Here is a 21405-nt window from a genome sequence, read left to right on the forward strand (position 1 = left end):
TTTCCAAATGAACACATTCACTATGGTTGAAATGGTCACTATTGTACTCATATAATACTAATACTGTATATACTATAACTCACAATAGAACTCGCAATTGATGCAGTAAACTAGTGAATATTTAACTACGGTACTGAACCTGTCTGACAAAGCCACCACTGTGTTAAACTCACATCACCAATCTCCCCCTCTCTCCCTCTTTATCCCTCTCTCTTCCTCTCTGCCCCCCGCCCCCTCCAGTGTGTTTGACCGAGAGGATGACTCGGCGGCTGAGCGTCGTGAGCAGCAGCGTAAGAAGGAGCTGATGAGAGCCCAGTCCATGCCCAAGACCACGCCCAACACGGCACGCAAGGCCATGATGGAGAAGCTGGAGCCAGCAGGGTATGGAATGCACCTCTTAACCCAGTGGTTCCCAACCTATGGGTCGGGACCCAACCTATGGGTCGCCAAAGATCCACAGTGGGTCGTGAAGCCCTCTTGAGTTTAAGGGGCTTTAATTTTAATACCATATATAGCCCATGTTGAATAAATGACAAAGCATTTAAACTAATATATGCATAGAAGCAACACAATGTATATTTGACAGAAGACAAATTCAGGAATAACGATAATTAATAAGTATCATGTGACTCCCTCTCGTGCGACCGCTCGCACGATTGGGTAACCATAGCTTACAATGGTAAAAATTTGGGTCCCTGAAAAAAAAGGTTGGGAACCACTGTCTTAACCCATTTTAGCTTGATGACTTGTATATGTTGTTTGACCTTTGGTGTCTGGAGATACATATACGCTGCATTCAGGCTCTTAAGAGTTTAGCTTTTTTAATACAAATGTGGGCATGTTACAGCTGAATGAACACATTCTAATGCAAGATGAGGGCCATGGGGTTTAAATGCAACTTGTTTCACGTTTTGATGTGCATCAGAGGCTAAGATATGTAGGTTTTTATAGGCTAAGGGCAACTTTCCCAACAATTGCTTAGGCATTCAGCAGGCGTTTTTGCGGATGATTTAGGCACCTACGTATGGGTTAATATGCTTGCCTGGGCCATACTACTGAATCTTTATGTATATGAAAATTTGTTAAGAAGGCCCTTCCGTGGCTCAAACGGGAGAGCACGGCACTGTTAGTCCAACAACACTCACACCTTGACCATGTCTAGAGAGCTGTGGTACCAGTACCTCATACCTTGACATGTGATTCCTTTCTCGTGTGGTAGAGGAAGGGGTCTAGGGCATTATACGTGACTCCTAGCATTCTCTGCAACATCAACCAGAACCTTTACATTAACCCATTGACGCCTAAGGCACCTGCTAAAAAGGGTGCTGAATGCCTGAGCCCTTTTTAAGAAAAGCTGCCCTCAGCCTGTAAAAACTTAAATATCTTAGCGATTAAAAGCAACTTAGTGCATATTTTTATGTGCTTCAGAAGCTAAGACCCTCATCTTTCATTATAATGTGTTCATTGATCTCAAACAGACAGAGATTTTTAATAAAATTGTCTCAAATCTCATGTGCCTGAATGTTGCGTAATGCAGCTCCAGGCGCCAGGGCCAATGTTGCACAATGCAACATCAGGCATCAATGGGTTAAGAGGCTCCTTCGAATGAGGAGCGAAACATCCTCAAGTTCAAAGAACTCCAGTTGCTATGGATGAACTCTTTGGAAGTCTTTGGATATGTAGAGTGTGTATATTACAGTATATTAAATGTGTATCGTCTTCATGCCATGCCCTAGTTAGGGATGAGATGCTGCTCCAATTCGTGCATTTGCGCACATGAGGAGCAAGTGCGTGTTTAAGCCCCGAAGACACAGCTCCTGTCATAAAGTAGCTGTTACCAGAATGCCAATGACCTGGTCGTTATCCACGTATTTCTGAAGGCCCTGTGTCATAGTGGTGTAATACTATGGTGGTTACGTTTTTTTCAGTTTTTTCTATGACAATGTTCCAGCAGTGGAACGTTGTGTTTTCAGGGACTACAGTTGGGAAAGTGATCTTCCTTCTTAAATCTTTTGAGAAATGCACACCAGTGCCATCGCTAGAGTGCTCACGTAACTCTAGGATGAGTTCATTTCTCTGTAGCTATATATCTTTCAATGGCACTGCTGTGGAATGAAGGAATGGACATTTATTTACTCTTCTCTCTCACTCTCTTTACCTCCTTATCCTCCTCCTCCTCCTTCCTCTTCCCTCCTTCCTGCTCATCCTCCCTCCCTCTCTCTTCATCCTCTTCCTCTCTCCTCATCCCAATCATCCTCTTTTTCCTCATTCTCCTCTTACTCCCCCTAATAATCTCTCCTCCTCCTCATCATCGTAATCCTCATCCTTTTATCTTTCCTCATCCTTATCCTCCCCGTTCTCCTCATCCTCATCTTCCTCCTCCCCGTCCTCTCTCTCTCCTCTTCTCCTCCATGCTTGTCTCCTCTCTTCTTCTTTTCCTCCTCCTCATCCTCATCCTCTCCTATTCCTCCTTCCCTCCTCCTCATCCTCCTCTCTCTTCCTCCTCCTCTTCCCCCTTCCTTCTCCTCCTCTCTCCTACTCCTCTCTCCTTCTTCTTCTCATCCTCCTCCTCTTCCCTCGTTCCTTCTCCTCCTCTCTCCTCTCCCTCCTTCCTTCTCCTCCTCTCTCCTATTCTCCTCCTCTCTCCTCCTCTTCTCCCCCTCCTCTCCTCCTCTTCTCTCTCCTCCTTCTCTCTCCTCTTCCCTCCTCCTCCCCCTCTCTCCTCCTCCCTCCTCCTCCCCCTCCTCTCTCCTCCTCTTCCTCCTCCTTCTCCTCCTCTCTCCCCCTCGTCTTCTCCTCCTCCTCTCTCCACCTCGTCTCCTCTTCCCATTCCTCCTCTCTCCAACTCTCCTCTCTCTCTCTCCTCCTCTTCTCTCTCCTCTCTCCTCCTCTTCCCTCCTCCTCTCTCTCCTCCTCCTCTCTCTCTCTCCTCCTCCTCTCTCCTCCTCCAGTGTGGGTAACCCAGCGGTGGCGCGGGTCAATAAGGTTCAGCGCTCCACCAGTTTCGGGGTGCCCAACGCCAACTCGATCAAGCAGATGCTGCTGGAGTGGTGCCGCGCCAAGACGCGCTCCTACGAGGTAACCAGGACCACGCACCATCAACAGTTTACTTTTCTCAGTTACACTTTACTTGATGTCGGTGTCATACGTATGACATAACAGTGTCATAATGGTGTCATGCAGTCATGGGCGAGTCATAGACATGATGTCAATGTCATAAAAACTTGACATTGACAGTTGACATTGTTAGGATTGTCTTTACCATAACTTAATAATGTAAACTGTCATAAACTGTTCATGACGCGTGTATGACTATGTTACGACACTGTTATGACTTATGTGATACGTACCTTTTCTCTTATTGCAGTATGTTTACCCTTTCTGTCTTTCTCTTGTTTTTTTGTTGTTCTTTCACTTTTATTCTTTTCTCTCTGTGTGTGCATGTCTATCTCTCTCTCTCTCGCTCTCTCTCTGTAGAACGTGACCATCCAGAACTTCTCCACGAGCTGGTGTGATGGCATGGCCTTCTGTGCGCTGGTCCACAACTTCTTCCCCCAGGCCTTCGACTTCGACAGCCTGAGCCCCGCCAACCGCCGACAGAACTTCCAGCTCGCCTTCGACACGGCCGAGTGAGTACATACACATGCATGCATGCAGACACACACACACACACACAAATAGCAAACACTCACACACACACACAGCCGCACGCGCACACACACACACACACACACACACACACACACACACACACACACACACACACACACACACACACACACACACACACACACACACACACACACACACACACACTCTGCATAACTCCCATATGCTCCCATTTTACTCATTCGTGCTTGTCTGGTGTGTGTGAAGGTGTTGTGTTTGGTCCAGTTGTCTGATGTTATGCAGTTGTGTGCCGCTCTCCAGATGTGTGTGTGCGTGTGTGTGTGAATATGGTATGTGCGCGCGTGTGTCTGCGCACGTGACACTACTGACGACTCATGATTGTCTTGCCTCAACATGACAAACGCTTGTGACCTTTGACCTCTAACGTTATGAACTCATGTGACCTCCTGACCCCCCTGACCCCCCTCCTGAGTCCCTTTCTTCCCTCCACCGGTGGCGGGCGGATGTCTCTCTGCGTGTGATTGGGCGAGGCTCCATCCAGCCCTCCTTAACCAACCAGTGCTCTCCTCCACCTTCTCCTTCTCCTTCCCCGTTACCTCCTGGGGAACGTCATACCCTCCCAGCCTTCAACTCAGACATCCATCCTCATGGCAATGTCCCAATGTACCTTTTTACTCATCTACTACTCCACTACTACTACTCTACTACTCCTTACTTCCTCTACTACAATCCATCCAGTCATTCTTCCATTCATTCATGACATCTTCGTTTCTGATTTTTTTTTCTTGGTCTCTCTAGTTCTCTATCTCTCACTCCCTGTCTCTGTCTCTCTCTCTCTCTCTCTCTGTCTGTCTGTCTCTCTCTGTCTCTCCGTCTCGCTCTCTGTCTCAGTCTCTCTCTCCCACCCTTTCTCTCTCTGTCTCTCTCTCCCTCCCTCCCATTTTCTCTCTCTCTCTCTTGTCTGTTTATCTGACCTTCTCTTCCTGTCCCTGTCACTCATGAATAATCTCTCTTGCTCCCTCTCTCTCTCCGTCCTCTCTTACTCCCTCTCTCTCTCCGTCCTCTCTTGCTCCCTCTCTCTCTCCGTCATTGGCTCCTCCAGTCCACCGCAGCTGTTGCTGATGATGTCACCACTACATTAGGAGTCATGTCCATGTCTCCCCTCTCTCTCTCTCTCTCCTCTGCATGCCTCTTCTCTTCTCTTCTCTATTCCTCTCTCCATCCCACTCCACATCCTGACCACCACCACCCTTTCTGCTGCATCCCCACCTATAGACGGTAGACCCTAGACCCTTAGCCTAGCGCGCACATGTGTGTCTAAATGTATCCACACTTCACTACACATACTGTATGCTATGCACACACACACACACACACACACACACAGACACACACACACACACTACACACACACACTACACACTACACACACACACATATTCTGAGTGAGAATAGCCAGACAAGAGATGATTTCCGCAGATAGCCCAGAGCCGTAAACACTCTGCTGCGAGGAGGTCAGATTAGGACTAGAAGTGCAGGGAGAAAGAATGTGTGTTTCAAGAGGTCAGGCTTGGGGTAACACATAGTAGAATATGAAGCGTGTGTTTGTGTGTGTGTGTGTGTGTGTTGAGGTTGGGATAAAATTGCATACAATCTGTCTTTATGTGTGCTTGTGGGTGATGCGTTGGGCATCGAAACATGTTTGAGGGGTTGTAACTGAGATATTGATTGTGTGTATGCGTGTGAGTGTGTGTATGCGTGAGTGCGTGTGTGTGTGTTTAACACCATTTTAGAGCAGGTCATAGTCCAGACTTCATCTGTTTCCATGAGCAACACACATTTGCATAAACACACACACACACTGACACAATTACCCTATCACCCCACTCTATATGTGTGTGTGTGTCAGAGAGAGAGAGAGTGTGTGTGTGTATGTGTGCGCGTTCTTGTGTGCGACTGTCAAACTGTACATGTTGTTTAGCCCGTAGTGTGCAAAAGCCAACAATGATGTTCTATCTATGTTCACTCCTCATGCACACTTTTTGTTGTAGCTCTAAACACACAACACTTGTAATGGACGCCATCAGACGCTCCATTGGACAAGGTGTTGTGTGTCTCTCTGTGTGTGTAGTTTGAGAGGCATGTGAGCACAAGTTTATTTCTGTTTATTTCTGTGTATGATCATGTATGTGCATGTGGACACACGTTGTAGTGTTTGTCATCACTGAGAATTATAATGTATGTTTCTGTTTTTGTCTTCTGTTTTTTTTCTGTCTCTGTCTCTCCCCACACTTCTCTCTCACCTCTTTGTCACCTTGCTCTCTCTCTCTCTCTCTCTCTCTCTCTCTCTCTCTCTCTCTCTCTCTCTCTCTCTCTCTCTCTCTCTCTCTCTCTCTCTCTCTCTCTCTCTCTCTCTCTGGCTGTTCACGTTGTTTTCTCACACATCCTTTTCTTTTCTTCTCTTCCTGTCTCTCTTTCCACTCTCTCCATCTGTCTATCTCTCCCTCTCCATCCCTCTCTGTCACTGTTATTGTTCTGCTTCTTGTTCCTCTCTCTTCTCTCTCTCTCTCTCTCTCTCTCTCTCTCTCTCTCTCTCTCTCTCTCTCTCTCTCTGTTTGTCCATCATCCCCTCTCCCCCTCCCTCTCTCTCTCTCTCTTCCCTCCTTTGTCTCCCTCTTCCCTCTCCGTCTTCTCTACCTCCACCCGTTGCCCCCTTGTTCCCCCACTCCCCCTGTCATCCTCTCTCTTCCTCTCTGTCTGTCTGTCTGTCCCTCCTGTCCCCTGCTGCTCCTCCTCTCCTCTCCTCTCCTCCTCTCCTCCCTCATCCTCCTCCTCCTGCCTGCTCTCCTGTGGTGTGGCCATGGCGATGTTCCTGTTCCCGTTCATCCTGTTCCTGTGCCACGCTGTGTGGTGCGGTTTGGTGCGGTTTGGTGCTCTCCTATCCTGTTCACTGTTGGGCACATACACCCACCTGTGCACCAAACCATCCCCCTCCACCCGCGCCTGCCCGTAGGGAGCTAGCGGACGTGCCTCGGCTGCTGGACGTGGAGGACATGGTGGGCATGCGCGAGCCCGACTGGAAGTGCGTCTACACCTACCTGCAGGAGTTCTACAGGGGGCTGGTGCTCAAGGGGCTCGTCAAGACAAAAGGCTCCGCCTGACACCCCCCCACCCCCCACCCCCCCCACCCCCACACCCGCCCCTTCACCCACCCCCTAAACTACCTGATCCAAAGCGGAAAGGCAACCTCCCCATGGTGAGACTGGCTCTTTCCTCCACACAATCCTCGTCAAGTTCGACTTCTCAATCTACTTAAAAAAAAAACCCGTCCCATCAACAACTAGGATCTAGGATGACCTCCTGTATGTCAACGTCATGCTGACATCAAGGTCTGGTCACTGGCCGGGCATGGGACAAAGTGTCCATGGTCCACACTCATGTTTTGTCGACACCTTTGTCTTACCAGGGTGGAGATTTGATTTAGGTGTTATATGTGTGTGTTTGCGTATTATTAGCGGTGTAAATATTTAGCGATATTCATGCCTCGATCCTTCAGTCAACAATCGAATTGTATCGTATTGTATCGTGGGGCATTCTTAAGTATCGAAAATAATCGAATTGCCTTGCTGTTAATTGTGCAACATAATAGAAGTGGAAAAGTAATAGGGAAAAAATCGTATTGTAGGGCTTTCTTAAGTACCGTAAATAATAGAATCGCTGCCTTAAGATATCGAAATTTTTGAATCGTATAATCATGGAAGCCGTCATTTACACCCCTAGTATCTGTGTTTGTGGAGGCTGCAAGAGAATGCGTTCGGTCATGGCGGAGTTTGATTAGAATACTTACTGTTCAAACGCTCATGGGGAAAGTATTCATAGTCCCAACAAACAACCTGCCACACTCCGATTTGTCTACCTGCTGCGTTTCTGCTTAGTTTAGAAGAGTTTGTATTTACGCACAAACACAGACGCACATATGGAAAATATTCGCCGCCATTTTGTTCAAGAATTCGAAGTTAATTTAGAACTCCTGACCTTCTAATGTCAGCTGTTTGGCTGCCTAGCAACATGTGTTTTGTTCCTCACGTTGGAATCCAGAGAGATGTGTGCGTGTGTGTGTGTGCGTGTGTGCGTGTGTGTGTGTGTGTGTGTGTGTGTGTGTGTGTGTGTGTGTGTGTGTGTGTGTGTGTGTGTGTGTGTGTGTGTGTGTGTGTGTGCGTGTGCGTGTGCGTGCGTGTGTGTGTGTGCGCGCGTGTGTGTGTGTTGTGTTTGGAAGCATCATTGTCCTAGCCACCAAACAAGACCGTGCAGATGACATGGCTCCTGGCCACAGTGGTCTGTTCTGTCTCCCCTGCAGCACTTGTGCATACACAAAGCCCCTCCGCATCGTCTCTCACATGCAACCACACAAGCCAACCTGTCTCAAGTAGTGTATTAATAATGTGTGTGCAGCAGGGTATGTTTGTGTATGTTTGTGCGTGTTGCTCAGTTGTAGATGGTGTTGGAGATAAAACCTCACGCACACTGTCACTTTCCTTCTGCTTTGGAGCAGACTACAGATTGCAGCCACAGCAGAGGTTTCACCATTAGGAATACGCAGAATAGAGTGCATTTTTATTGTACATTGTGTAGGGCTGTAATGATATTGGATCGAACCGTGAAATCGCAATACTGTATCGTGATGTAACGCAGTGGTTCCCAACCTTTTTCTTAACCCATGTTTTTACCATTGTAAGCTTTGGTGACCCAACCAATCGAGCGCCCGCACGAGAAGGAGTCACAAGATGCCCTCTGTTTCCTGCGAAACTCATTGTAGTTATTTTACTCCTCAATTCGTCTTTGGTCAAATATAAAATAAATGTTTAATGTAGCACTTACAATTTGCTGCTTCTATGCATTTATTAGTTAAATGCTTTGTCATTTATTCAACATGGGCTATATATATTTCAAATGAAAATCCTTAAAATCAAGAGGGTTCCGCGACCCCCTGTGGATCTTTGGTGACCCATAAGTTGGGTCCCGACCCCTAGGTTGGGAACCACTGATGTAACGTGATATGCCCTTTCAAAGTTTTGTTATCCTTCAGACCAGAAATCAACCACATGATTCAGTATGATGGTGCTTCTGAGCTTCAAATGAGATACATTTTAGAAATCGTGGGGTGTATCAAACTGTAGGTCAAAATCATGATACGAACTGAATCGTGAGTTTAGTATGTCATTACAGCCCGAATAGATTGATTATGAGTGCGTTTTCAATCTGAAATTCAGTCTGATGCTTTGAGAAGAGCACACCACAATATAGTTCAAGGAAAGAAAAATAACAGCTCTCCGTCATACCAAACAAATACTGTACTCTGAATTTGCGAATGGATTGAAACTGGTGGCTGCTCTGAGCACTCACAGTGGCAGTGTACGAACAAACCCCATAATACAAATGTGTTTTTATTAGAATGCATTACAAGTCCACCACAGTATACACCTTTACTATGTGAACTTCCCATATGTGAAGCAATTAGATAGAGAGCACTTCAGACACCACTGCCACTTATCTGTGGTCCACTTGCATAGGATAGAAAATGTGGTATTTCTTGGTAGAAAATGTCAGCCCTAAAGCAATCCAAGGTCACACTGTGCTGCTATGCACACTAAAAACACAATGGGCCGAGACGCGCTCCAGTGTGTATTGCCTAAGGGACCTCTGAGTTTACAGTAAACAAGTGGATTTATATCTGCAGTGTCTGGCCAAACATTCCACATAACTCATATGGATAAATAACGTGGTCTGACACGGTAGGTATGCAAAAAATAACAATTGTTAAATGTTATGGTTTAAATCATTGTATAGCTTAAGCTTCAGCTCTTATTGAGGTCAGAAACCTCTGCTAGTTTCTGGATGGGTCTCCTCTGGCAGTGGCCCTCCTGCCCATTATGGAGCTCTAGCGCCATCTGGTGGAAAAGTGAAGTAACGCCCAGGAAATATCACCATCTTCAAGGAGGAGGAGCAGGAGTAGTAACTTAATTTGTCCCAATATGGGCAATTGCTTTGAAGGAGTAGTACATGTTAACGTACTCATAGTATACCAAGAAAGCAGGGAATGCGTGCACATCAGTGGCACAGGTGCTGTGCAAAACAAAATATTGAATAAACAAAACTAAATAACTGAAGTAAATGATAAATGTCCGGAACACTGTTAATGCTCCCAGTTGTTTAATGGCACGACGTTTCGAACCTTGGTCCTTCTTCAAGTGCAACATTACAAATTCCTTTATTTTTTAAAGTCTAGCTAGTAAAAGGATTTGGTACTGAAAAGCACTTCTTAGAGCATTTCTGTGGGACTATACATTAGGATCGACTGTTTTTCCACAGGCTAACACAGATTTTTTTGTGTGTGTTCTGCCCTTATTTCCCGGTTCTCTCTCTCTCTCTCTCTCTCTCTCTCTCTCTCTCTCTCTCTCTCTCTCTCTCTCTCTCTCTCGCTCTCTCTCTCGCTCTCTCTCTCTCTCTCTCTCTCTCTCTCTCTTTCTTTCGCTCGCTCGCTCGCTCTCTCTCTCTCTCCATCCATCAGGGAATATGCCAAGTGTATGCCCCTGCTGGAGGTGGAAGACATGATCCTTATGGGGAACAAGCCGGACTCCAAGTGTGTGTTCACCTACGTGCAGTCGCTCGTCAACCACCTGCGCCGCTACGAGATGCTTTGCCAAAGGCAGGCTGAGGCCGACTTGTGAACTGCCAACGCCAACACAGACACACACACACACACACACACACACACACACACACACACACACACACACACACACACACACACACACACACACACGCATACAGAGTGACGCTGTTTTTAAACAAAAAGAGACTAAGTTATTTTTATTGTATTAACCTCAAGAGAGCTGTTCCCTCCCAAAAAAGAGAGATGTTTTTAAGAAAAAAAATCTTAACCTTTTTTTAGTCCTAAACAAAGCAAGCTAAATTGTGTACTGTATGTAGCTGTTTCTGAGGGTATGCGAGGGGGCTGTGCTGTGTGTATTGTAAATCCCTCCCATGCTGTATTTGATGTTATTTAGCGTCCGCAGGCGTGCATGCTTTAAAAAAAAGAAAAGAAAAGGAAAAAGAATAACATGCAGACTTTGAGTTCTGTGTGTATATTCATTATTGTTATTGGATGGTGATGAGATGTTTTCAGATGTCTATTGTTATTATTATTATTATTATTAGTTGTTGTCGTTATGACCGGAGTAATGTTATATTCAGGTGATGTGTTATTTAAGTTGCTAGGGAGCACTCGTGTGAACCACAGTTGGCCTCACAGCATATTATCATGACTGACTGATTGATTGAAACCTCATAGCAGACCCTAAGCCCCGCCTCCTAATGATGCATTGGGGGAGGGGCTCTGAGAGGAATCTCCAGATAACCAGTTCATGATGCGTCTTCAATACACACACACACACACACACACACACACACACACACACACACACACACACACACACACACACACACACACACACACACACACACACACACACACACACACACACACACACACAGAGACTTTCATTCATACATGGATCCATCCACACACCCACTAGTAAGTTCATACACAGATCCATATTATGTGCACAAGCACGAAATGCCACCCGGGTGTCTCCAAGCCCTGTGTTTATAGTTTTGAATTTATAGTTGGATTGTTTTGTTGTTGTTGAGAGTATAAACTTCACAGAGAAAGAGCACAGACTTCACTCACTTCCTCCTGGCCATCTCCAAAGACAATTACAGTTACAAGCTGTCCGCCTCAGTTGTCATACTTCAGCCGGTCCAAAGCAAGCAAGCAAGCAGTAGCTTGCTTTTTTTTTAATTGTGTATTTTTAATGTCACTCAGAGTACTGTAGGGAACGGTAAAGCAGAGGTTGCGGCCATCCAGCTTCTTGGACTCCACTCAGCGGTGTAAAAAAAAAAAAACTTGATTCAGAAGTAAAAACCCGGCCAAAGTTTCCAACACGGATGACATCACAAAGAAACTGATCTGCCTGTCTGGAGTTCTTAGTGTTTTTAGGGTCAGACTTATTTTCACTTTCTGCACCCAGGATTGACACCCCTTCTTTAATGGCTGGGCAGGTGAGAGAGAGGAGGACAGAAGAGCTTATTGGGTCTATTCCATTATCCAAACTCCTGTCCTCTACTTATGCTTGTGGCTTCGTGCTTAGCCCGCCTCCATGGGAAAAAAAAAACAATCAAGTTTCCCCTCTGTTAGCCTCGGCACAACTTTTGCAGGAATTTTCCCCACTCAGCATCCCAATTTCAAATGAAAAAAACCCTTTGAATTGTGTTTTTGTGAGATATTGAGTTAAACATCTTTGGTCAATGATGTCTTACAACGTCATCGCGAGGCCACAAGCACAAGGGAGGGTGGGAAATAACATATTGGAAGTGACCCGTTGTGTAGTGAGCTCTGATGTCCCATAAGGTTCAGCTGGCCGCCTTCAGTCTACAGGTGGTTCCCTTTTTACTACTGCTTGCCGACTCCACTGTGTGTTATTTACTCTTAGAGAGACTCTGTACATATTTTCGCTTTGTGTTCATAATTTGTTCTTTTTTCTCCCTTTTTTTTTGTTTGGCTTTTTGCGTTAGCGCATGTCCCCCCATCAGTTAACCATTAAAAAAAGAAACAAATTAAGGAACCTATTCATGACTGGTTGTGGTTTTATTTTATTTTTATTTTATTTTTTTGAAATTCACATCTTATCTCATAAAAACAGTTCACAATGTTAACCACTTTTTTATTATTATTATTGAAGACTGGTAGGCTTCCCCCAGGGTTTCAGTGTAGCTAAGCCCCGCCCACATAGACGAGTGTCATCAGCCTCAAGCCAATCAGGAGATTTTGTGCTCGAAGCATCATTAATGTCTAAAGGTGGGAGGGGCTGCAGCTAGACATCCACCTAAGGGGAGACTATTATTACCACATTTATAACACACACTCGCACTCTCTCTTTCTCACTCTCTCTCTCTCACACACACACACACACACACACACACACACACACACACACACACACACACACACACAAACACCACAATTACTCTCCAAGCTCACTCGTACCCTGCAATCTCACAATGAAACATACAGGTCACCCATGCACAATACGTCCCCAGCCTACAGCAGTAACGTCAGGGGCAGGATTATGCACTGTGGTGGCAGAAAATGCTGCTGCTGCTGATGATGATGATGATGATGATGATGATTAGTGGTGCTGATGAAAGTAAGTGGAGTGGTGAGACCAGCACTAGATCAGCATCCTGATGCTGTGGGTATCAGCCACAACTAAGGGTTGAGCTGGGAGTTGGGAGGGAATCTGATGGGGCCCTAGGGTGGGTATCTTAGAGGGGTGGGTGGGGAATTTAATAATTGGCCACAGGGTGGTGTTGAGATGGTAGGAGGAGGGTTGCCTGAGGGGTTGGAGATGGATGGGTGTCTCCTAGTGGTCTTGTAGTTTGATGGGATGTAGTTTGATGGGAAACTATACATTTTGGTGCTGGGCGTCCGTCGGCCACAGTGGGGGGTTAAGATGGGAGGTGAAGGATGCAGTGTCTGAGGGCTCTAGGACAGTGGTTCTCAACTGGAAAAGTCTTGGGACCCACCATTTTCCACTCTCATTCGGTCGCGACCCAATTTTTTTATCGTTCAAGTCAATTCAATGCAATTCTCAAAATGTAACCAAGACTCGAATGACTGTTTGCACGCTATCTATCTCGCATAAACATTCAGATTCTATCTATGACGACAGATGACACGGCGTTCACTAGCCTATAAAAATAAAAGTTTGCTGCAGGAAAAGCTGGATTTTTTAGTTTTTTTGTTTTTACACCAAGGCTCCGCAACCCACTCATGACCGCGACCCATTTTTGGGTCGCGACCCACCAGTTGAGAAACACTGCTCTAGGATGGGCATCTTGGAGAAGATGAACTGAGTGGGATTGGAGATGAGTTGAGTGGGTGTCTGGTCTTGGATGGGAGTGGAGTTGAATGGGAATTATAAATCGTGGTGTTGGGTGTCAGGGGAGCAGGGGGGCAGTATCTGAGGGCTCTACAGTGGGTATTGGAGATGGGTGGTGGGTTTCTCAAGAGTGGTCTTGGATAGGAGTGGAGTTTGATGGGAATTATAAATCGTTGTGGTCGGGGGCGGGGGCCTCGGTGGGTGGGGCTTGGTCCTCGGGGAAGGGGCTGCTCTTGGCCGGGGAGAAGCGGAACTCCTCCGGCACCTCGTCCTCCTCCTGAGCCTTCTTGTAGAACCCTAGCGTGGACAGCAGATCGTTGATCTCCACGCGGCTCATGTCGGACAGGGGGATGCGCTGGTGAAAAAATAGAAACAACGAACAAAATGGTAAAACCTAAGTTTTAAGGGTTCACATCGTGTGACCAGACTTTGTGTACATTGTGCCCAGGTGTGGTGAGGAAGACTGCAAGGTTGAGACGTCATCTCTTGCCGATGAGCAAATAAACAGAAGAAAGGAACATCAAAAAAATATATGAGCCACCCATAATAATACTTATCTTCATTCACCATCATTATTCATCATTAGTCGCCATTCATTAGAGATCTCAATTCCCTTCATTAGCCCTCTACACAAGTTAGATGAGCGAAACTGTAGTGGTTAACTACTCACGTCCAGTTCTTTGTAGTAGTGGTCGAGGAGGACGAGCTCAGGGTCGGCCCCAGGGATGTGCTTCATCACCAGGTTATGGCTGGAGGACAGCAGTTAAGGAGCTACAGTGAAGTGAAGGCCTACCTGGGAAACTCCAGCTCTCATTGTCACGGCACTCCACAGCACACAACGACATTGCATTTATGCTTCACCCGTGCAAGGGGGCAGCCCCCAATTGCGCCCCAAGGGAGTAGTGCGGCGGGACGGTAGCATGCTCAGGGTACCTCAGTCATGGAGGAGGGAGAGCACTGATTAATTACTCCTCCCACCAACCTGGCGGGTCGGGAGTCAAACCGGCAACAAGTCTCATGCCTTAACTGCTTACCCATGCCTGCCCAGTTGGATGGTGGCCAGAGAAGGTATTGCAACTATGCCGCTCATTGAAACTGTGCTGCCTGTTGCCAAATCTTTTAATGAATATTTACAAAGTAACAAACTCATATTTATTAGTATAACCAAAGTGCAGTATGTTTTTCAGCTAAAAATGTCTATTTCTGGATAGTCAAAATGGCGGACATGGAGAAGTGGCATACTGTACATGAAGTGCAATTTTCCCGCTCATAATGAATACTTGGAATTTGATGATGGTGGTAAGTATTCATGAAAAAAGGTCATATTTGTGAATGGGCAGCATGAATTCTAGAAATAGACTGCTAACACAATGTACCTTGACTGTGGGAAAAAAACGTAATTGTTCCGTCCACGGATACTGGGCAACGCTGAGACAAGAGAACAGAGGACACAGGGAAAGACAGGAGGACAAGACTCACTGACTGTCATTACTCATTAGGCATATTCATTAGCCACTACATACACCAGGTGGAGCAAACATGGGAAAAATAAGCCGTTTCATGGATGAGCCCAGAGTTGCAGACTGGGTCTATTAGCTACTGAATGTCCACAGGGCATGCATGAGGTTCTTTTGGACATCATTTGAGGCGGAATAACTGTTAGTTTAGTTTATCATCTTATTTGACAGGGGCCCGGTAGAGGACAGTTCCAGTAGGCCTACTAGCTACAAATCTGGGGATCAGTTCTAAAAACCATAGTTGCTAACTAGTACATTGGCTTCTTTGTTGTTTGCAATGCAATATCCCATTGGCAACTACCCAAGTTTCTAACTGGCTAGCAAGCAAGTATGTTTTTTTTAAAAACTCAGCCCTAATTTGCATCTGTGGTCCCTGGGCAGGAAGCTAAACTGTGAAGAGGAAGTAAAACTGCTGCTACATGTTCCTCCTGCCTGTCCACTCGACACTCATTTCACTAATGAACTCCAGATAGGTCGGTTCATTGGCTAGAAGAAATGTCTTGTAAAGTGGAGGAGGGCAGCGCGCTCACACTATCACATACTGATAAATACAGATTTTAACTGTGGGTGCTGATTCCCACATAAAATGTAGATGAATTAAGGAAGCGAAGGACGTCATTCTTCAGACTTTTCTCTGTTTATTCACCTTTCCTTCATTCATTCTACATCACATTTCTGACGGGCAGACTTGAACTTTTTGAACCTGAAATGTCGGCCACTAGTTCCTCTAGAAAAAGCATGTGTGTGTGGAAGTCTTCCTTTTGTGTACATATGTACACCTCTGCTGGCCTAACTGAATTACTGACAAGACAACACACCACATTTTCCACAAGGCAGTCCCAGAAGGGAAGAATTGACACATCATCATCGTGTGTGTGTGTGTGTGTGTGTGTGTGTGTGTGTGTGTGTGTGTGTGTGTGTGTGTGTGTGTGTGTGTGTGTGTGTGTGTGTGTGTGTGTGTGTGTGTGTGTGTGTGTGTGTGCGTGTGTGTGTGTGTGTATATTTGTTTTTTTCCCCCCTGGCAAGTCTCTGAGTTTTCCCAAGAGCTTAAGAGAAGGTCTGCCAAAGTCTACATTTCCCTCCTCTACAGTCAACACTGCAACTGATCCAAAAAAAACAATTCTGTAATTCATACAGAATTTTGTCCACCTTGAGTTAGTGGTAAATCATCTAATAGAAGAGCCTGAAATCCAATTTCCATTACTAAAAGACAACAGCAGACTATCAACCAGCAGCTTTACCACTTCCTGTAGGCTAATTTAGCCAGGTTTGCCATTTAATCATGTTATTACATTACACTTAGCTGACGCTTTTTATCCAAAGCCACTTTGTTATTTAAGTTCAGGGTATTAGTTACAGGCCCTGGAGCAGTGTGGGGCTAGGTGCTTTGCTCGAGGGCAGGTAAGCCACGGGTGACGATGCTGCTAAGGTGGGATTTGAACCTGCAACCCACTGATCTACAGGCCAGAGCCCTATCTGATCTACAGGCCATTGAGCCATGGCTGCCTCTTGTTGTTCTTGGTATGCAGCCTGAGTAATACAATAATACCATAGTAGTATTCCTACTGCTTGGCTGTGAGAGACACGTTTGCTGTCCAACTATAGTAATCTGAGCTGCTTCACTGGGTTTTCCTCTGACTCTGGTCCAACAGCATGAATGTGAGGAGCTCCGTTTACACTTTTTTTTTCCTTCTTAGAAACATGAGGTCAACTGGAAGAGGTTTCACTGAATTCCCCTTCAACTGATAATCTAGCTCAAGGGTGTAATTCTTTGTCATGCAGGGTATAAAGCATTTAAGTAATTCAATGCAACAACTTTTACTTTTTCGTACAACTGTGAAATCATGCAATGGGATTAAATGTTTCAATAATCCAATCCAACATCAAAAAAGACCTTACAGTTTCTTAACTGTATCTAAAGTAGTTTTGATGGATGTGTCTGTGTGGAGGTGTGTTTACTGTACAAATATTCAGCAAAGAAAGGATACTAAAGAGGGATGTCCTGGGTCACAAAGGCCTTGACCTAAAAACAAAACAAAAGAAAAACATGGTTTAGAAAAAAAACGAACAGGTGTATACCTTAAAAGAGTTTGGTTAACTGATGTGTTAACAAGAACAAGTGCAAGTAGATCTACAAAAGGGAGAGCTATAATACAGCTTTGTTTGCCCAAGGAGTGCCTGAATAGGTGGACTTATCTGGGCAAGACATCAGACCTTCTACTTTTAACAGTACAATACAAGGATGGGTTACTGTGCAGGCCTACCAGGCCCATGCCTTGGGACCCAAGAATCAAGGCGGCCCTGAAGTGCCCAAGTCTTTACATTTCCATTGTCTCATTGCATTAAATATTAGACTTTTCAACTGTGTTTGACATTTGAAGAGTTCAGATGCAAAATCCCCTTTATGCCTTTTCAGAAAATAATTTTATTTAATACAAAGCTATCAAAATTGCATTTTTTTTTATTTTATTTATGTAATATAACTATTTATATGTATTATCAAGTACATGAATGTAAACCAAACCAACAACGGGGTTCTCTAAAAATATAGAAGTGCAGGTCTTCAGAAATGGAGTAAGGGGGTTTTGCATCTGAACTCTTCATTTTCTCATAGGACAATCCCCTGAACCCCCAAAAACATAGACGTCTCTAACATCTGGTCTAAAACCCTGAATCTTTTTGGAAACAGAAACAACCATGGAGAGGGGCCCTCCTTACTATATCTGGCCCAGGGGCCCTCCTTACTATATCTGGCCCAGGGGCCCATGGAGTCATACTGTAAACATCCCTGAGTACAATTCAGAGCTGCTGGAGCACTAAAGAGTTTAGACGGCCACCTTCACAACAAATACCACCTTGACTAGGTTTAAGATTTTGCATATGAGGGAAGTTTCTGTTTATTCTGTCGGAGGGGATTTCATATCATACTTGATCTGAAACTGTAGGACATGACATTTCGAATCCAGTTATGATAGTTACATGTGGGGACAGGTTCCATGGCCCTCTGGGCCAGACAACAAGAAAGGCCCCTCCTACATGGGAATTGATGTTTTAGAAAAAGATCCAGGTGTTCCAGACCGTAAGTTTGAAAATGCAGTTGTTAAAAGTGTGATTTTAATGCACAGTGAGAAAGTAAAGATATGATCTTGTGTAATTCAGGAGCCCCGTTGGCCCCTGGGCATGGGCCGGTAGGCCCGTGCAGTAATCCACTATTGGTCCCATGTCTCTCTGACACTTGCTCACCCCTTACCCAGCTTGACAAACAAATGTCCTATGGGAAACAGTGCTACATGTATATCACCTATTTATATATCCACTTTGACTAGCAAATGCCCTATGGGATATGTGGCCTATTAAAAAAACAATAGCATTTGTCTCCTCACCTCCCTCAGCCGATTCAGCTGTCATCCGCCACATGTCTGCAAAGAAAGTGAAAAAGAGGGTTAAAAGTGAGAATGAGGTGTGAAATGGTGCGAAGAAGGCTGAAAGAAAAGTCACATTAACATGTGTTCTACACCCTGGCTTGTGCGCACAAAAGCCGAGGATATCTGACACCCCTGCGCCCAAGGGTGCGCAAAATGAGGAGGTCAGATTTTGTAAAAGCTTTCCAAGCGCGACTGAGCCGAGGTTCCAAAGTTACGCATCAGTTCTTGGGCCTCTTTAGGACAACCCATGGGGTAACTGAATGACTGTTCTCTTAGAATAGAGACATTTATCTTTGGCAGCGGCGGTGACTCGGATTTCACCTTCCGGTAAACAGATAAAGCCGCAGGCTGTTCGCTCCTTTGTGAAGGAATACAAAGAACACGATGGAACGCATGAATGAGATTGGACTGATAAACTGAGATACACCCTGCCAGACTAACGTTTCTATCCAACGTCTACACGAAGGCTAAAGCCTACGACCTGCAAGGTTAGGCATTTTCCAGACCTTTCAACTAACCTACTATTCGATTTTCAGAAACGACTGCATAGTACAGTGGTAATTCCATCAGAGAGAAGAAGCTTCGTCGCCTTTGTGTATCGCGCTCCCTATAAATGTTCAGTCTACAATGTGCAACATTTCCGTAATCTGCAACATTTGTTTCATCGCGGCAACCGAGTATGATACCGCTGTTGCGCTCCTTTAGATGCCCGTGGTGTGTAACATGTCATGCTGCGTTGAGGGATAACGAAACACCTCCTCCAACCATGGGTAAAACGAACCGTAACACATAACATTCATATAATAACGAGTCATAAAAACGCGCTTTGGAGAGGCTACACACACCGCCGTCGGTTGCATCAAATGCAGGAAGATTAACAATGAAAGGCCTGCCTCCATCGCCCCTCCTGATAAGGAACACGGTGGTTACATCCCGGAATGTAGGCTATAGAACTAGGCTACCCCTTACCTCAACTTTAGCTTTCGCCAGGCCTGCAAGCTTCTGTGGGTCCACCTCGTACGCAGAGCGCACGGCGGGAAGCAGTGCCGCGAGAAGAAACAGCCACATCAGGGCAGCTGTTGAGGGGTACAGTCCGTCTGGACACTGTCTGATCGGTGCACAGACAGACGATTCCTAATCGTTCGTGCACTGCTCAGCTGCTCACATAAGACACTCTCTGTGTACAGTAGTGTGGAATCCTATGTCATGTCCGGTACCTTTGCCACGTCAAGCTCCCTCTACATCCCGCGAATAGGAGCACAACGCGAGTGCCTCGATGCACACGTCATCCACATCGTCCTGTTACTTCAGAGAGATGCAAATATGTGACCAGGGTCCTGATTTTGAAAAAGAAAAAAAGAGAAAACACTCTCACGCTGTATGTGAATGAAGCTGTTGGCTAGAAGCCCTCTTTTGGGACAGCCATAATTCTTCTATTCAAACCAACACGAGTGAGCCTTATATAATAAACAAGAATAGAGACAAAAATAGTGTATATGATCATGCAGTTGCATTCAATAGGTTCAATGAATTGAATAGATTGTCTATTCAATACAAAATGGGAAATAATAAATGTGATGTCAAGCTCATCACAAGCATCATAGTCTGATTCTGTTGTCTGTAATAGGCCTATGTGTGCTATTCTATCACATGCGTTACACATACATTACATAATAACATGATGATCATAATGTATGTTGAATCTCAGAAGGATAAGTCGGCCTACATACAGTACATGTTTGTCTGTCATTTTGCAGCATAACTGCATTGACTCACCAGTGACACTACTGTCCTTTATGTATCAGGGAAATTCACTAACATACGTACTATCGTATGCTCTACAGGAGTGGTTCTCAACCTTTTTGAAGATGAAGAAGAGGAAGACGAAGAAATTCCCCACTGACTTCATCATGTGAATGCCAATGCCCAACTGAACAGCATGATGCTAAAGTTTATGGAAACAGCACAACATCGTCATAATAATTGGCCCTGCCATGGCCTAGTGGTAGGGCACTGGGTTGTTGCACCGGCGACCGGGGTTTGATTCCGGCTAGGGTCATTTGCTGATCCTTCCATATCTCTCTCTCTCTCCACTCATTTCCTGTCTCTCCTCCACTGTGCTGTCATAAATAAAGGCAAACCCCTATAAAAAAGTATTTGGGAAAAAATATATTATTAGGCCTATTGTTTTCTGTATGTTACTGATTATGTTGAGCACCATGTCATCGAGCCATGTGCCTATATTAAAATGAATAAAATAAGAAGTCATTGTATCAGATGAAAATGGTTTATTAGAGACAACATATGGATGGGCTGTGTGAAGCAAGCAGTCTTGCATCAAAGCCAAACGTTGCCTTCAGACATTGTAGATTTGTGCATAACATAACATATAGGAAGCTTACAAAAGACCAAAGGTCATAATTGGGCTAACAAAATATATTATATCAGACAAAATCCATTACATTCGCAGGATGTAAGAGCTTCATACCCAATAGTCAGACACACAAAGATCATGATCAGTGGACTTAAATATGCTGGGTTGTTTTCTAATATTGGATGTTCAAATCCAACTCTGTTTTTGGCAAAACAAGGGGGTAAACATAATTATTCCCATCTTTACTCATTTTAACAGTGAATCTGCCAAATGCATAGTGTGCATATTTGAAGATAAGTCTGCCAATTTGAGCACTGTCATCCTCCTGTTCCATCAAGCGCAGCATGTCCTTAGCATCAGAATGAATTTTACCCTCATCAATGACAGTCGATGCCTTGAAAATATCTTCCTCTGCAACAGTTATCATAGTTTCACCCCCTGTTTGTCCGGTCCATGAT

The 21405-nt window shown here is 45.1% G+C and overlaps 2 protein-coding genes across 6 annotated transcripts in view; one reads left to right on the top strand and one right to left on the bottom strand.

Annotated features, from left to right (window-relative positions):
* Positions 1 to 10600, top strand: part of smtnb (smoothelin b) — a 49946-nt gene extending 39346 nt beyond the window's left edge. For 3 of the 5 annotated variants that reach the window (XM_063195492.1, XM_063195494.1, XM_063195495.1), the window contains 4 exons: positions 241 to 381; positions 2952 to 3078; positions 3478 to 3629; positions 10199 to 10600. In XM_063195492.1, the coding sequence (XP_063051562.1) occupies positions 241 to 381; positions 2952 to 3078; positions 3478 to 3629; positions 10199 to 10358 (580 nt within the window). In that variant the 3' untranslated portion in view covers positions 10359 to 10600. Of the gene's footprint in view, positions 1 to 240; positions 382 to 2951; positions 3079 to 3477; positions 3630 to 6643; positions 6809 to 10198 lie in introns of those variants that run through there. The other 2 variants (XM_063195493.1, XM_063195496.1) reach the window with 1 other exon arrangement.
* A 2976-nt stretch (positions 10601 to 13576) lies between these two features.
* Positions 13577 to 19798, bottom strand: selenom (selenoprotein M). The gene is made up of 5 exons (XM_063194521.1): positions 19543 to 19798; positions 18532 to 18567; positions 17137 to 17171; positions 14302 to 14380; positions 13577 to 13986 (listed from the first exon to the last, which is right to left on the bottom strand). Exons 1-5 carry the CDS (start codon positions 19639 to 19641, stop codon positions 13795 to 13797), a joined length of 441 nt encoding a protein of 146 aa, XP_063050591.1. The 5' UTR covers positions 19642 to 19798; the 3' UTR covers positions 13577 to 13794.
* Between the last annotated feature and the right edge of the window lie 1607 nt (positions 19799 to 21405).

The sequence above is a fragment of the Engraulis encrasicolus genome, chromosome 3 (assembly GCF_034702125.1).
Source record: "Engraulis encrasicolus isolate BLACKSEA-1 chromosome 3, IST_EnEncr_1.0, whole genome shotgun sequence".
NCBI classification, from domain to species: Eukaryota; Metazoa; Chordata; class Actinopteri; order Clupeiformes; family Engraulidae; genus Engraulis; species Engraulis encrasicolus.